Source organism: Symphalangus syndactylus, chromosome 23 (assembly GCF_028878055.3).
Source record: "Symphalangus syndactylus isolate Jambi chromosome 23, NHGRI_mSymSyn1-v2.1_pri, whole genome shotgun sequence".
NCBI lineage: Eukaryota > Metazoa > Chordata > Mammalia > Primates > Hylobatidae > Symphalangus > Symphalangus syndactylus.
In genome coordinates, this window is record NC_072445.2 from 35,998,433 (window position 1) to 36,014,836 (window position 16,404).

Here is a 16,404-nt window from a genome sequence, read left to right on the forward strand (position 1 = left end):
ACCTTGAACCATTAGAAAACAGAAGTATTAGGTGTGGAGTTTTTCACTTGTGGCATCGTGTTAGAATTCAAAAAGTTTCAGAGTTTGGAGCATCTTGGATTTTGGATTTTTCCAATTAGGAATGCTCAACCTAATCAGAAGTTAGACTTGGACATTAAAAGTTTTAAAGCCATGGTTTTATTTGCTTAGTAGTATATAATTGCAACAGTACTTTTTATCTTAATTATTGTGTAGAATCTGATGACTCCCCAACATATAACTGTCACCCACACTTCTCTCCTGAGCTCAGGCCTTATCTCTGATAACCTTCTGGACATCGCACAAGCACCCCTTGCTCAACATACCCCAGCCAGAGTTCTCTTGCTCTCCATAAAAAGCACTCTAAAATGTTCGAATTAAATTGAAGAGAAAGAATAGAAAGTCCTGATGAGTGGAACCATGAAATGTTTCATCTTTTTTCCCTAAGTTTAAAAAGATCATGAAAGTAATACATGTTTAATGTTAAACTATTTAAATAGTATAAAAACAAAATCTAAGAAGTGAAAATTCTTTCTTATCCTCCCAAATCTCATTCTCCAGAGGTAACACTGTTTTAGCAGCTTGGTAAGTTATCTTTCCAAAATTCTTCTATATATAAGCAAATATACAAACACATATATACTTTTTTCCTCTTGGAAATAGGATCATGTTACAAATCATTCTGCAACTCACCATTCACTTAGTAGTACCTCTTGAAAATCCATCTGTCTTTTCATGTGAGTATTAGAAGATTGTTTATGTGGAATGAGTAAGACCTCACCTGCTCCATATTAGTGATATTTTCAGAAGTTAGCTGTCTTAAAGGGAAAACAATGAAAAAGACATTTTGGCATGTAATGAACAATATTTGCATAATTGTAATCCAGTGCTCTAAAATGATCACACCCACCCACCCACCCATCAAAATCTGCAAACAACTGGGAACCGTGGTTGGTGGCTGCAAATATATTGTCATAAATTACACTTTGTGCCAGGTGCGGTGGCTCATGTCTGTGATCCCAGCACTTTGGGAGGCTGAGGCGGGCGGGTCACTTGAGCTGGAGGAGTTTGAGACCAGCCTGGCTAACATGGCGAAACCCTATCTCTACTAAAAATACAAAAATTAGATGGGCATTGGTGGCGCACACCTGTAATCCCAGCTACTCAGGAAGCTGAGGCAGGAGTATCATTTGAACCTAGGAGGTGGAGATTGCAGTGAGCCAAGATCAGGCCACTGCACTCCAGCCTGGGCAACAGAGCAAGAGTCTGTCTCAAAAAATTTAAATAAAAAATAAATTACACTGTTTGTGTTACATGTATTAGCCCATTGTGGCATCATCAACAGACTTTTTTTTTTTTAATGGTCCAGATAACCAGATCATCACTGGGCACTATGCGCCATAACAATACACTTCATTTACTACAATGCTATTCTTTTTTCCTTTTTTTTTTTTTTTTTTTTTTTGACAATATCTTGCTCTGTTGCCCAGGCTGCAGTGCAGTGGCGCAACCATGGCGTGATACTCCTGCCGCAGCCTTTCCAGTAGCTGGGACCACAGGCGTGTATTTTTTATTTTTAGCAGAGATCGGGTCTCACTGTGTTGTCCAAGCTGGTCTCAAACTCCTGGGCTCAAGCCTTGACATCCCAAAGTACTGGGATTACAGGTGTGAGCCACTGCGCCTGACATTCTTTTATAATGGATGAACATTTACAAAATATTTTCCCAATTTAGTTGTTTGGATGTTTTTGTTTAGACTCTTAGCTAAATGATTCTCTACTGTATAGATTTATCTCATCCTTTTCAAAAACTGTATATTTTTATAATATGCATTTGCCAAATTTTACTCTAACATTCCCATGACCATCCTTTTAAGGAAAAACTTTGAAATACTTTTATTTAGCCATACAGTTAAAATTTAGCTGGAACTAAGTGATCTGTGGTTAGTTGATGAACAGATCCGTGCTATTCTTGCATCATGACTTTTTCATCTCCCGTTGATTCTTTTCCCTATATACATTTAAGCCTGTCTGGTTCTTTTCTCAAGCCTTTGCTCTCTACTCCCCTTTCACCCAAAGCATTTCATGTTTCCCTTTTATAACCCTAGTATAAGTATCAAACTTCTCACCTGTGACTTTTGCTTCTCTGTACATCTCTCTTCTGCTTTTAACTTTCATGTTTACAATATGCTACCTTTCTCTTATTTTCAGTTCTTACCTTCTCAAACTTCAGAGAATCCCCACTGCCTAGTGTTCTTGGGAGATGCTAGAGGATACACAAAATGCCACCTCCCAGAAGGTCGAGGCATTTTTTTTCTTTTAAAAAAAAAAACCTTTTAGCCAAATACTTACTCATAAGAAATGCTCCATTTTATTCTCAATAGTATCTTCAGAAATATTTCAGAGGTAATTGCATCTACAAACTAAAGACTTAGTGCTAAGAAAATGAGCAATCTGATAAGAATATGTAAAAAAACATTATTACTAAATTCTTTTTTTTTTTTTTGAGACAGAGTCTCGCTCTGTTGCCCAGGCTGGAGTGCAGTGGCGCGATCTTGGCTCACTGCAAGCTCTGCCTCCCGGGTTCACGCCATTCTTCTGCCTCAGCCTCCCAAGTAGCCGGGACTACAGGTGCTTGCCACCACGCCCGGCTAATATTTTGTATTTTTAGTAGAGACAGGGTTTCACCATGTTAGCCAGGATGGTCTGGATCTCCTGACCTCGTGATCTGTCTGCTTTGGCCTCCCAAAGTGCTGGGATTACAGGTATGAGCCATCCCGCCTGGCCTTTTTTTTTTTTTTTTTTTTTTTTGAGATGGAGTTTCACTGTTGTCCTCCAGGCTGGAGTGCAATGGCGCAATCTCCGCTCACTGCAACCTCCATCTCCAGGGTTCAAGCGATTCTCCTGTCTCAGCCTCCCGAGTAGCTGGAATTACAGGTGCCCACCACCATGCCCAGCTAGTTTTTGTATTTTCAGTAGAGATGGGGTTTTTCCATGTTGGCCAGGCTTGTCTCGAACTCCTGACCTCAAGTCATCTGGCCGCTTTGGCCTGCCAAAGTGCTAGGATTACAGGCTTGAGCCACCTCACCTGGCCACTAAATTCTTTTAAAAATCCCTTGAGCACACTAAATGATATATTGAACATAGCTGATGACCAAATGGTGATGTAAAAGTTCCATCAGGCCAGGCATGGTGGCTCACTCTTATAATCCTAGCACTTTGAGAGGATGAAGTGGGAGGATCACTTGAACCCAGGATCACTTCAAGACCAGCCTGGTCAACATTAGCGAGACCCTGTCTCTTCTGAAAAAATTAAAAAAAAAAAATTAGGTGTGGTGGCACATGTCTATATTCTGAACTACTAGGGCGGCTGAAGGGGAGGATTGCTTGAGCCCAGGAATTCAAGGCTGCAGTGAGCTATGATGGTACCACTGCACTCCAGCCTGGGCAACAGAGCAAGACCCTGTCTCTTAAGAGACAGTGAGAAATAAATAAAAATTCCATCAAAGAATTTCTCTTAGGGTATAAAGCCAGAGACAAAGATGAAAAACGGGAGAAATGTCTAGTGGTTCTCACCCATATCTGACTGCACATTAGGATCATCTAACATGCTTTCTGAAAACACCATTACCCTGGCCCCACCACAGACCAATTAAATCCAGACTCTGGGCTGGAGTCCAGGCATCAGTAGCTTTTTTAAGCTCCTCAGGTGATTTTGTTGCTTAGCCCAGGTTTAGAAAAATACTTAAGAAACCTGAAGGATAAAACCAAAATGTCCAAAGTCTATCTAATAATACTTCTAGAAGTAGAGGACAGAGACATCAAAGGAAAAGAAATAATGCTAGAAAATTTTTCTGGAGATTCCGCAAAGACTTGTCTTCAGCAGTTAAGGGCCAGAATATCAAGGACCCTGCAGGAATTAAGGAAAGAAGACAAGTATCTTGACATATCCTCGCGATGGGTCCGAACTCCAAAAATAAGGATTATTATGTCTTCCAGAGAAGAAAAGATGGGAGCCACAGTGTGTACTCTGGAGGGAAAGAAACCTACCTGGCCTAACTGATCCAAACACAGTTTCTGCTTTTTCCCCCAGATGCCACTCTCCAGCGCATTCCCCTAGCTCACTCCTGCTTTCTGGGGCTGACCCCAGACCTAGAGCTTCTCCAGGCTCCCCTGGGAAGAGCTGCTCTTAACAGTTGGTGTTTGGGAGGCAACTTTCTCTTCTTTACTCTCTCCTTCGGTCTGACCTCATCTGCTGTGTAGTGTTCAGTAATTCCCCCAAAGTTCTGGTTCAGTTAGGAACACTTCTTGTTTTCCACCTCAGAGTTTTGCAGATTTTAAAAACTTTTTCTTGTCATCCCAGCATCTTCCTGGGGAGAGGAAGTTGATGACTTAGTCCTGTCGTTCAACCTTTTTGAGGCCAAATAGGGTAAAATCATATTAAGGGGAATAATACTGTATTCAGGTTCATCCTTTAGTATATAATGGTAACATTTGGATAGTCTAATATTTTCTGGGTTTTTTTGTTTGTTTGAATATAATCCTTTGCTTTCTGCTTACTTGAAAACAGTAATTTATCCAACTCAGCGCACTCTGTCAGGGGAAGTGTGGTCTGTTAGCTTTGTTTTCTTCAGTAATTATTTGTACTGAGAAGAAAAATAAGTTTACCAAAGAAATATCTTTCTGAAAACTCTCCTGTTAGTAGCATAATCTGAGGCAAGACACTGATATTTTAACAAAGAGAACAATACAGTAATTTACATAATATACATAGGGAATTGGTAGATATGGCTTTAAAATGACTTCTCATTTGGGGGACCTGATAGTTTAATTATGTTAACTGAAGTTTTTAGTACACTGTTGATGAAATACTAAGTGTATTCTCATTTTTCTGTTATGTCTCAGGTGTTTGCTGACTAGCACTTTGGAGAGTGTATGCTTATCTGCCATGTCCATAACAGAATGAACTGTGTGTTCCCTTTTCACTGGGTAGCAATTTTCCACCTTTGGACAGTTCAGCACAGTAAGCTTTATCATAGATTAATAGCCACAGCTACATAGTGATTTTAAATCCAGAATAAACCTAGGGTGAGGGAAAGAAGAAAAGTTTCTCTTATAAAAACGGTGAAACCGTCTCAGTGTGTCATGACAGTTTTTAGGAATTGTCTGTCCTTACTGTCTTTTTTATGTAACGTTCAATCAAGGAAAAGTTTTATTTGTTTTGTTAGCTTACAAAAACCTATACTCCTAATGGCTTAACTGGAATTAAGGGGAAATACTTGGAAAATTCAGTTTATTTCTTTATTCTTCAAGCTTTATCTGCTTTTGAAAGTTCAAAAGTTTGTTTTCTTGTTGTTTTTATCTTTGTGTTTTAATTATTCATAGTACTTCTCTTCATATGGACTCAGTACTACTGACAAGAGCCATCCTCTGAGATTACTAAGATGACTTGCATCCCGTGAAGTGTTGGAGCCAAAACATGAAGAGCTAATTCCTTTATCAAATGGGATTTAGAAAACTAGTAAATCAGCTTATACAGGTTGCCTATTTACTTGAATTTAAACAAGCCATTATTTTCAAAATAGCAAGGTCAGAACCAAAAGAAAATGTTTCTTTTTTTTCTCTCTCTTTTTTTTTGAGACAGAGTCTTGCCCTGTCGCCCAGGCTAGAGTGCAGTGGCATGACCTCGGCTCACTGCAACTTCTGCCTCCCAGGTTCAAGCAATTCTTGTGCCTCAGCCACCCGAGTAGTAGGCGTGTGCCACCACACCTGGCTAATTTTTGTATTTTTAGTAGAGACGGGGTTTCATCATGTTGGCCAGGCTGGTCTCAAACTCCTGGCCTCAAGTGATCCCACCCGCCTCAGCCTCCCAAAGTGTTGAGGTTACAGGCGTGAGCCACTGTGCCCAGCCTGAAAACATTTCTTCATTGACAGTATTTTCATTAAAAAATTTAGCTGAACTCCAAATGATGAACATTCAAAAGAAAGCATTGTCTTTGGATGATTTGAAAGCAAGTGGCAGATATCATGACACCTCACCCCTAAATACTACAGCATGTGTCTCCTATGAACAAGGATATTACTCTACATAAAACCATAATACTATATCACATTCCAAAAGGCCAACATATAGTAATAATAAGCTAATATGCAGTCTCCTTTTCCAAGTTCTTATAATATTTTGTCCCCTAATCAAGGATCCAGCCAAGGATCACTAATTACACTTGGTTGTCATATCTCTATAGTCTCCTTTAATCTGGAACAGACCTCCCGTCTCTCCCTCTCTCTCTTTCTCTTTTTTTTATCTTTTAAGAGATGGGGTCTCACCTTTCGGCCCAGGCTGGAGTACAGTGGCATGATCACAGTTCACTGCAGTCTCAAACTCCTGAGCTCAATCAATAGTCCTTCCATCTCAGCCACCTGAGTAGTTGGGACTACAGGTGCACGCCACCTTTTCGGTTCTTTATGTCGTTAACATTTTTCAGGAGTCTAGGCCAATGGTCTTGTAGAATGCTTCACAATCTGTTTTTGTCTTTTCTTCTTGATTAGTTTCAGGTTAAACATTTTTGATAGGGATAGCACATAGGTGATAGCACATCTATATCACATCACTACATCATATTAGGAGACAGAGTAATAGCAGTTTTTTTCATTATTGGTGATGCAGAGTTTGGTTATGATGCAGATCACTTGTTAAAGTGTTATCAGTCAGATTGTTTTATTTGAAAGGTCCTTTTTCTTTTTTAATAAGTAATCTGTGGGGTACTTTCCCAATAACCTCTCACCTGGTGGTTTTAATTTGTTCAATGCTTTACACCCAGAGATCTATTAATGGATGTCAGCATCTCTGTGAATCCCCAGGAAATTTTTTTGTGTGCATATGTTTTCCCAGGCATACAGTCCAGGACCCTCCAAATATTTAAGAGATCTTTTCCCTCTGTTATCAAGGTGCCTTTTACAAGTTTCTGTGCATCACAGAAGCATGTTATAAGCAGTGGGTTTCTAGAAGCTGAGAACCAATCCCGTTCTTCTGATTTTCCTCATTATCTAGCTTGCCTCATGTAGAGCTAGGTACATAATTTTTGTTGTTTGTTTGAGAACGATTGTTCTGGCCTTTCGCTTATCCTGAGCCAAACATTTGGATCTTTTATGTTTGGTATAAAGTGTACTAGAAACTAAAGCAGAGAGACTTAGCCCCTGGTTTTTGGTGTTTTCATTTGAAGATTTTGGGGCACAACAATTGGATTTGTGTCTTTGTTGAACTGAATAGTGGTCATTTGGAAATGAGTTAAAACACTACAATATATGTTTTAGTTGTCTAATTATAGTTGTATCAATAAGACATTTTCTGCAAGTGCAGAAAGACTCTTTGACTCTGTAGACAAGAAGGCTCAGGAGATGAGTTTAGGGGGCCTTAAGTTTGTTATTAGCCTAATGTGTAATAGCTGCAGGAGTGATTCCTTCTTGATTTTTCCTGCCCAAGCAGGGAGCAGTGTGGAATTCATCATGGCAGTGGTTAGGTGTGTTTTGTTTAGCCTGTGATTAGCCTGTTGGTTACACTGGCTTGCCTTGCGTGAAAAAATGTCTGTCAGGTGACCACCAATAACAATAAGAGCTAACATTTGAATAGTATACCTTAAAAATACACATTATACCACTTCATCCAGAAGATTATCTGTGAAAACAGGTATTTTTATTCTAATCACATAGGTAAAGAAAAAAGTCTTAGAGAAGTTAAGGTAGCCAACATGAAACAGCTTGTAAGGAGCAGAGGAAGAACCCCCCAAATTCCATTACAAATTCCTTGCGCTTTTTGTCTTACCATTCTCAAAGGTAGAGGCATTCTAGGGAATCTAAATATGAACAAAGCATGGACCTTGCTCTGAAGGATCTTTTAAATCTAACAGGCGCATAGTCTTACAAATCTCTTACAGACAACAAATGGAGAGAAGAGCTAAGGAAGTACATAAAAGGGCAAAATGGCCTACAAATAGAGGGTCAAGGTTGGTATGACAGAAGTAGCATTTGAGAGAGGTGGATGTTTTGGAAACAAGAAAGGGAGTGACCAGAAGAATGACTATGGGAAAGCACTGGGTTTGTTGTAGAGGTGGAATTGGCCTAGTTTGGCTGGAGCATGAGCTGCATGAAAGAAAGTAAAATAAAATAATGGCAGCTAGAACTCAAAGATAGATTAGGGCCAGATTGTGAAGGGCCTTGTATGCCACATGGAAGAACATTCTGTAGGTATTTTGGGCAGGAGATGAAAAATGACCCTACAGAAGGCCCAATAATGACGATAAATGGTTAAACATGTTTAAGTTACCAATCTATGCTAATCTTTTAAGAAATGTTATCTCACTGCTGCCTCACTGTAACTATGAATAGTGTACTGTGTCCATTTTGCACATGAAAAACGAAGGCTCGGCAAGATTAAGGAAATTGGAAATGTCAAGAGCTGCAGCTAGGACCCAGACTTGGGCCTGTCAGATTCTAAAGCCTGTTCTGTGTCTCACTGTGACTGATATATTGTCACTTCTTTTATTAAGAACTGATAAGGTCTGAATCCTCTGTCAAGAATATGGCTATAGAAAAAGGATGTTTTCAAAGTTGTGAAGGGACCACTTCTCACCATGTTATGTTAAGGAATGTAATCACTACCCAACTTGACTTGTACTGTTCTCTGTTTTGAGACCAGAGCTAGATGGGAAATTAAAGAATTGGATGATGTTTTATTTACATGCCTGATGACATCAATACATGCTCATAGCAAATGTCTTTGTTTTCGTTTTCGGTATCTAAGCTTATTGGCCCTAAGTAAATCTTAGGTTAGGTAGAGCTCAGTTCCCAGGGGCATTCAAGATTCGTAAAGAAGTGATATTTTTCCCAGCTAAAATATTTTCCTTCTTACCAGGTTCTCTACTTAAAAGACAATGACTACTGATGAAGGTGCCAAGAACAATGGAGAAAGCCCCACAGCCACTGTTGCTGAGCAGGGAGAGGATATTACCTCCACAAAAGACAGGGGAGTATTAAAGGTGAGGCCACAAAGCTGAGTGACATACAAGGAAACCTGCTATCTGGAAAGATTGTTTATAACATCTCTTTCTGAGGGGGGCTGGGGTGGATAATGTTTATTGAGGGTTACTAAGTGCCAAACACTAGAGCTAGATTCTCATTTTGTCTTCATAACTTCAAGGTTTTTTTTAAGAGTTGAGTCTCGTTATGTTGCCCAGGCTGGTCTTGAGCTCCTGGGTTCAACTGATCTTCCCATCTCAGCTTCCTGAGTAGCTGGGATTTTCTTTTTAAATTAATAAATTAAATTTTTGAGAGAGGGCATCTCATTATGTTGCTCAGGCAAGTCTTGAAATCCTGGCCTCAAGCGATCCTCCCACCTCAGCCTTCTGAGTAGCTGGGATTATAGGCACGAGCCACTGCCCAGTTGGAGATTTTAATTTTTAATCCCAGATTATAGATGTTGAAATTGAGACTGAGCTACGTAAATTAACTTGCCTAATATCATATATCTTAGTAATGCAGATTTACCTGGGGTTCAGGTCCAAGCTATATCTCACTCTAAAGGGCTATGTTTCCCTATTCTCAGAGTATACAAATAGGTTATTATTTTAATGTATGCTTTTAGTACACTAAAGCTAGCTAATGACAATTTTAAAGACTTTTTAAGGAAAGAAAAGCTAACTTGAAAAATTCAAAGGGGTTTTATTTTATTTTATTTTATTTTGAGACAGCGTCTCCCTCTGTCACCTGGGCTGGAGTGCAGTGGCGTGATCTTGGCTCACTGCAACCTCTGCCTCCTGGGTTCAAGCAATTCTCCTGCCTCAGTCTCCCGAGTAGCTGGGATTACAGGCGCCTGCTACCACGCCTGGCTAATTTTTGTAGAGACAGGGTTTCACCATGTTGGCCAGGCTGGTCTTGAACTCCTGACCTCAGGTGATCGCCTGCCTTGGCCTTCCAAAGTGTTGGGATTACAGTTGTGAGCCACCGTGCCCGGCCCAAAGGGGTTTATTTTTATATATAAATGTTGTTCCTGTGTACAGTGAAGATATCTTTTGAGATTTCCTCAGAGAATATACCTTACTTTTGAATTAGCTTTCCTACTTATTAAAGCACTATACAGTCATTCACCATATAATGACATTTCAGTCAGTGACATACTGCACCTTCAGCGGTGGTCCCATAAGATTATAATGGGGCTGAAAAGTTCCTATGGCCTAGTGGTGTCGTAGCTGTTGTAACATGGGTAGTACAGTGTATTATGTGTTTGTGGTGATGTGGGTGTAAACAAACCTACTGCACTGCAGTCACAGTTATGTATAGTACATAATACTTGATAATAAATGTTTATATTACTGGTTTATGTGTTTACTATACTTTCTATCATTATTTTAGAGTGTGCTTCTACTTATTTTTTAAAAAGTTAACTGTAAAACACCCTTGGCTGAGTGCGGTGACTCATGCCTGTAATCCCAGCACCCTGGGAGGCCAAGGCAAGAGGATCACTTGAGGCCAGGAGTTCAAGACCAGCCTGGGCAACATAGTAAGACACCTATCTGTAGAAAAAATTTTAAAAAATTAGCCAGGCATAGTGGCATGTACCTGTAGTCTCTACTACTCAGGAGACTGAGGCAGGAAGATCATGTAAGCCTGGGAGTTCCAAGCTGCAGTGAACTATGATCATCAGTCATACTGCATTCTAGCCTGGGTGAGAGAGTGAGATCCTGTCTCAAAAACAAATGAACAAACAAAAAACAGCCTTGGGCAGGTCTTTCAGGAGATATTCAAGAAGAAGGCATTGTTATTATAGGAGACAGCAGCTCCATGCATGTTATTCTCCTGAAGACCTTCCAGTGGGACAACATGTGGAGGTGGAAGACAGTGATATTGATGATCCTGACCCTCTGTAGGCCTAGGTTTATGTATGTGTTTGTGTCTTAGTTTTAAACAAAAAAAAGTTTAAAAAGTAAAAGAATAAAAAATATAAAAAATAGAAAAATGCTTATAGAATAAGGATATAAAGAAAGAAAATATTTTTGTGCAGCCGTACAGTGTTTGTGTTCTAAGTGTCATTACCAGAGTCAAAGCTAAAAAAATCATAGTTTACACAGTAAAAATGTTACAGTAAGCTAAGATTGATTTATTATTAAAGAAAGAAAAAAAATTTAAAATAAATATAGTCTAGGTGTCCAGTGTTTGTAAAGTCTATGGTAGTGTATGGTAATATCCTAGGCCTTCATGTTCACTCACTGCTCACATGCTGACTCGTCCAGAACAACTTCCAGTCCTGCAAGTTCCCTTCGTGGTAGGTGTTCTGTATAGGTGTACAATTTTTTTTCTTGTATACCTTTTATTACTGTACCTTTTTCTATGTTGAGATATGTTTAGATACACAAATACCACTGTTTTACAATTGCCTGCAGTATTCAGTGCAGTAACACGATGTACAGGTTTGTAGCCTTGGAGCAATAGGCCAAACCACCTAACGTGGGTGTATACAAGTAGGCCAGGCCATCTAGGTTTGTGTAAGTACACTCTGCGATGTTCACATAAGGATGAAATCACCTAAGAACACATTTCTCAGAACATATCCCTGTCCTTAAGCGATGCATGACTGTGTGTGTTTCTTCACTCTATAGTTAATCATTTTCACGTGTGTTTCTTTTGTTTTGTTTCTTACAACAATGTGGTGAGACAATCAGAGCATCTTGAGTCTTCCATCTTATAAGTGAATAAACTGAATCTGAGAAAGGTTAAGTGGCTTTAGTCACATTAAGTAGTTATTTCTCCTACACCATTGTTAACATATATAAGTTTTGTATAGTTAAGTTTTGTTTTTCCTGAAAAGATTATCTGATGCATTCTAAATATTACCAGGATGCTGAGTTTTAATATCTCTTGTGCCAGCAGTAGCAAGTAAGAATTTTTGTTTTGTATAACCTTTCTTATGTGAAAGCCTTCTGTGCCTGGATCTCTTCTGAATATATGTGAATTGCTATTATGTGCTAAGTCAAATTTTGGAGACTTGCAGCTATAGAATAAGGGCTTTATGCTGTAGACTTACATCCTATTGTCTTCTTTTAGAAGGCTTCTCAACCTTGTAGCTATATAGTTACTCATCCTAAATTCCAGGAAGCTTCTAGAGACAGTGGAGACTTTGCAGGCTGTCCTCAGCATCTCCCTGCCTCTGTTTACGACTTCCCCTTTCATCTTTTCAGAGTGCCCATGCCCAGAGAACATGATCCCCAACTTGCCTCAGACCCTGTTTTGTTCTAGGGAGTAAATCTAATTGCAAGATTTTTAGGCTTATTAAGAAACATTTGAGATTTGAAGCCCTTTAAATTATATCATTTATCATTGTCTAGAGCCTTGGATTTCACCATGAGGCTTTTGGTTAAGATTTAAATGGGTCTAGTAACTGTGCGAGCTAGGGCAATTTAGTTAACCTCTCTGTAATTAAGTTCCTGTTTGTAAAATTAGAATAATAATGCCATCAACCTCATAGAGTTATTAGGATTAGGTGAAGCACTTAGCATAGTGCCTGTCCTATAGTAATCTATCTTATTAACTATTATGTATTTTAAAAAAAAGAACCAGTGCTGGTTTGGAAATTCAGTAACTAGCTGAGGAAGATAAAAGTTGGATTTATATTTTAAAAATAATAGAACCTAGATTGTTTTCTTAAGGCAACTCTAGATTTAGGCACAAATTCATCTTGCTAGGGAAGCCTGAAGTGATACCATAGTACCACTTGCTGGGGTGGATGGCTCTCTGACTCTGGTAGCCATTCATCCCAAATGCCCAGTTACTGTTTATAGTCCTAGAAACGCAGAGTCCTTCCACGTGAGGCTTACAGTTGAGCATAGCCTCCCAAATACCCCATGCAGTTTATGAACATGAGCACTTGTAGAATATTGTGTAATATCTTTTAGATTAATGTTTTGAAACTATTTTTTTCTTTTGAAGTCCTAGAAGGGCAGTAATGTTTCTTTGCCTTTAAAGAATGTTTGGGGCTGGGTGTAGTAGCTCATACCTGTAATCCCAGCACTTTAGGAGGCTGAGGCAGGAAAATCACTTGAACTCAGGAGTTCCAAGCCAGCCTGGGCAACATAGCAAGATCTCATCTCTACTAAAAATAAAAAAATTAGCCAGGTGTGGTGGCATGTGCCTGTAGTCTCTGCTACTCGGGAGGCTGAGGTGGGATGATCACTTGAGCTGGGTGATAGAGGCTACAGTGAGCTATGGTTGTACCACCGCATGCACTCTAGCCTGGGTGAAAGAACAAGACCCTGTCTCAAAAAACAAAATAAAAATGTTTGGGCTTTTGAGTTAAGAAAGCTGTGGAATTTAAGTTCACAGTGTTTATGTGATATTTATGTTAGGCAGAGGGTATACTTGTAAAAAAAGAATTTAGGAGCAAATAATCGAATTATTTAAATAAAACTCAAAGCAAACTCCTTCCCCAAAAAGATGTTCATCAGATGTTAGCTACCATCCTCTGTTATCTACCAAAAATGATTAATTTGGCATAGATGATTAACAAATTACACCATCACACACCTGGATTTGATTTTCTTCTCCCAGAACTGACCAACTACATTAGCAGCTTGCTCTGCCAAGAACAAAATAAATACACTGGATTTTACAATAGCTAAATACTTTACTAGAAAACAAGTTATTCAGTATCATATCAAGCAGTGCAATGATACTCATGTTTTTTACAGATAGACTATGTTTCAAATAATAGGAAATTTAACCTGTTTTACCAGGAAATTGGGCTTTCTGAAAATAAACAAGCAGAGTCTAGTCAGAAGCTAATGTTTTTCGCAAAGGAGGGAAATAAAATTACACCTTTGAAGCTTTGCTTAAGCTTCTTTTTGAATATTTTTAGAAGTCCACTATTCTTTCTGGTCTAAGTCAGTGTGTATATGGACTAGCTCACAAGCCTGTGTTAGAGAGTTTAGTGTCAGGCGTGGTGGCTCATGCCTGTAATCCCAGCACTTTGAGAGGCCGAAGCGGGTGGATCACGAGGTCAGGAGTTCGAGACCAGCCTGGCCAACATGGTGAAACCCCATCTCTACTAAAAATACAAAAATTAGCTGAGCATGCAGGCGCGCGCCTGTAATCCCAGCTACTTGGGAGGCTGAGGCAGGAGAATCGCTTGAACCTGGGAGGCGGAGGTTGCAGTGAGCCGAGATCACACCATTGCACTCCAGCCTGGGCGACAGGGCGAGACTCTGTCTCAAAAAAAAAAGAGGGTTTAGTGTCAAAATATAGGGCATTAAACCAATGAACAGGATTTATTGGTTAATTCTTTGAAGGAATAAATAGTGTGATAAGCAATAAAAGTAGATATAAAAGACAGGTTGGTAAAGGACAGTTTTCTAGCAATGAGTTACTGTGAGGAATGAAGGGAGGCATTAGAAAGAATGGATAATAGTATGTTTGCAAATCTGCCTGGATGTCTTGGGATGGACTGTGTGAGCTTTTTATTCTCTGATTACAAACAAAAAGTTTCACCTCCTTTTTCTTAATGTTTGTCTTTTCTAGATTGTCAAAAGAGTGGGGAATGGTGACGAAACGCCGATGATTGGAGACAAAGTTTATGTCCATTACAAAGGAAAATTATCAAATGGAAAGAAGTTTGATTCCAGTCATGATAGAAATGAACCATTTGTCTTTAGTCTTGGCAAAGGTAAGAGGGTGTTTTTTTGAGTTGTGTTTTACTTAGCTTTATTACTATTTGTAATATATAGGAGCAGAGGATTCTATTCTTTCTAAAAGTAAAGATATTTTAGAGTAGTAGTACTCAAAGAATGGTCTGAGAATCCCTAGGGCTCCCTGAGATCTTTTTAGGGGGTCCCAAATGTCATTTATTTTCATAACAATACTAAGATATTATTTGCCTTTTTACTGTATTGACATTTGCACTGATGGTACAAAAGCTGCAGTGGTAAAAAACTGCTGGTTCCTTAACACAAATCAAGGCAGTGGTAACCAGCTGTTCCAGTAGTCATGGTATTTTCCACTGCCACTCCTTCACTATTTACATAAGGGAAAAAGCTAGTTTCACGTAAGAATGTCCTGATAAAGCAGTAAAAATTATTAGTTTTATTAAAACCCAATCTTTGAGTTTCACATAACTTTGATATTCTGTGACAGAAAGGGAAGCACGTGTAGAGCACTTCTGTACCCCAAAGTATGATGGTTGTCTCAAGGAAGAGTACTTGTGTTCTTGTTTTAGTTAAGATCTGAACTAACTGCGTTTATTTCATGAAATACCATTTTTACTTGAAAGGGCAAATCTGATTATGCAGACTTGATTCAGTATTTGGCAGGTGTTTTTCTGAGAATGAATGGAGTAAGTCTCTCACTTCAAGGAAAAACAACTGACAATGTTTTTTGCCATTAAGTTTTCAAGTAAAAATTATAGTTTAGGAGAACTCCTATTTGCCACTGTGGGCTTGACAGCTTCCGAAGACTTTTCTGATGAGATTGGTGGGTATTAATGAATGTGGTTTTAAATATACAATGAAATATGTCCACATTTGGAAGATCTGTATAACTAAGAACGAATATTTTCTCAGTGACCAATGCAAGATGTTACAAGATCATGTGTGAATAAACAATTCATTCAAAGTTAGACCAACAGATTTTAATGTAACAGTATGAAAAGTTCACTGGTACACTTTCAGTTTCCGCATTGTAATTGACTTTTATGAATCTTACAACTTATACAGTTTTGATGTAGTATCAGATAATTATATTCACAATTATCTAAAAGGTTGTTAAAGGGCTCCTACCCTTTTCAACTATCTATCTTTGTGGGTTTGGATTTTTTTTTCCATGTACTTCAACCAAAATTGCAACAGATGAATGCAGAAATAGATATGAGAATCTGGTTGTCTTGTGTTACAAGTCAAACACATTTCCACATGTATAACATTCTAAACGAGTGACACTCGTCTCACTAATTTTTTTTGTTTTGTTTTGGAAAATACAAAATATAAAAATACTTTGTACAAAATTAAATTACTTATATTAACATGGGGTTATTCTGAAATGAATTATTAAATAACTACTTTTTTACTAAATCTCAGTAGATATGTCAAATAAACAAAAGCTCTTTGGAGTCCTCAATTTTTAAGATGTTAAGGGGTAGGGCTCCTGAGGAAAGAAGGTTGAGAACTACTATTTTCAAGTATTAAGTATGATTTTTACTAATTTATTTTCAAATGCCTTTTTTTTTTTTTTTTTTGACACACGGTCTCTATCTGTCACCCGGGCCGGCTCACTGTAGCCTCGACCTCTCAGGCTGAAGTGATCCTCCCACCTCAGCCCCGCAAATAGCTGGGAATACAGGTGCGTGCCACCAT

General features: G+C 38.8%; 1 protein-coding gene across 3 annotated transcripts in view; it reads left to right on the forward strand.

The window, feature by feature from the left end:
• The window catches only part of FKBP5 (FKBP prolyl isomerase 5), a 117,459-nt gene that overhangs the window by 40,339 nt on the left and 60,716 nt on the right, over positions 1 to 16,404 (forward strand). For 2 of the 3 annotated variants that reach the window (XM_055264470.2, XM_055264471.2), the window contains 2 exons: positions 8,928 to 9,051; positions 14,579 to 14,723. In XM_055264470.2, coding sequence (XP_055120445.1) covers positions 8,947 to 9,051; positions 14,579 to 14,723 — 250 coding nt within the window. In that variant the 5' untranslated portion in view covers positions 8,928 to 8,946. Of the gene's footprint in view, positions 1 to 5,536; positions 5,556 to 8,927; positions 9,052 to 14,578; positions 14,724 to 16,404 lie in introns of those variants that run through there. The other variant, XM_055264472.2, reaches the window with a different exon arrangement.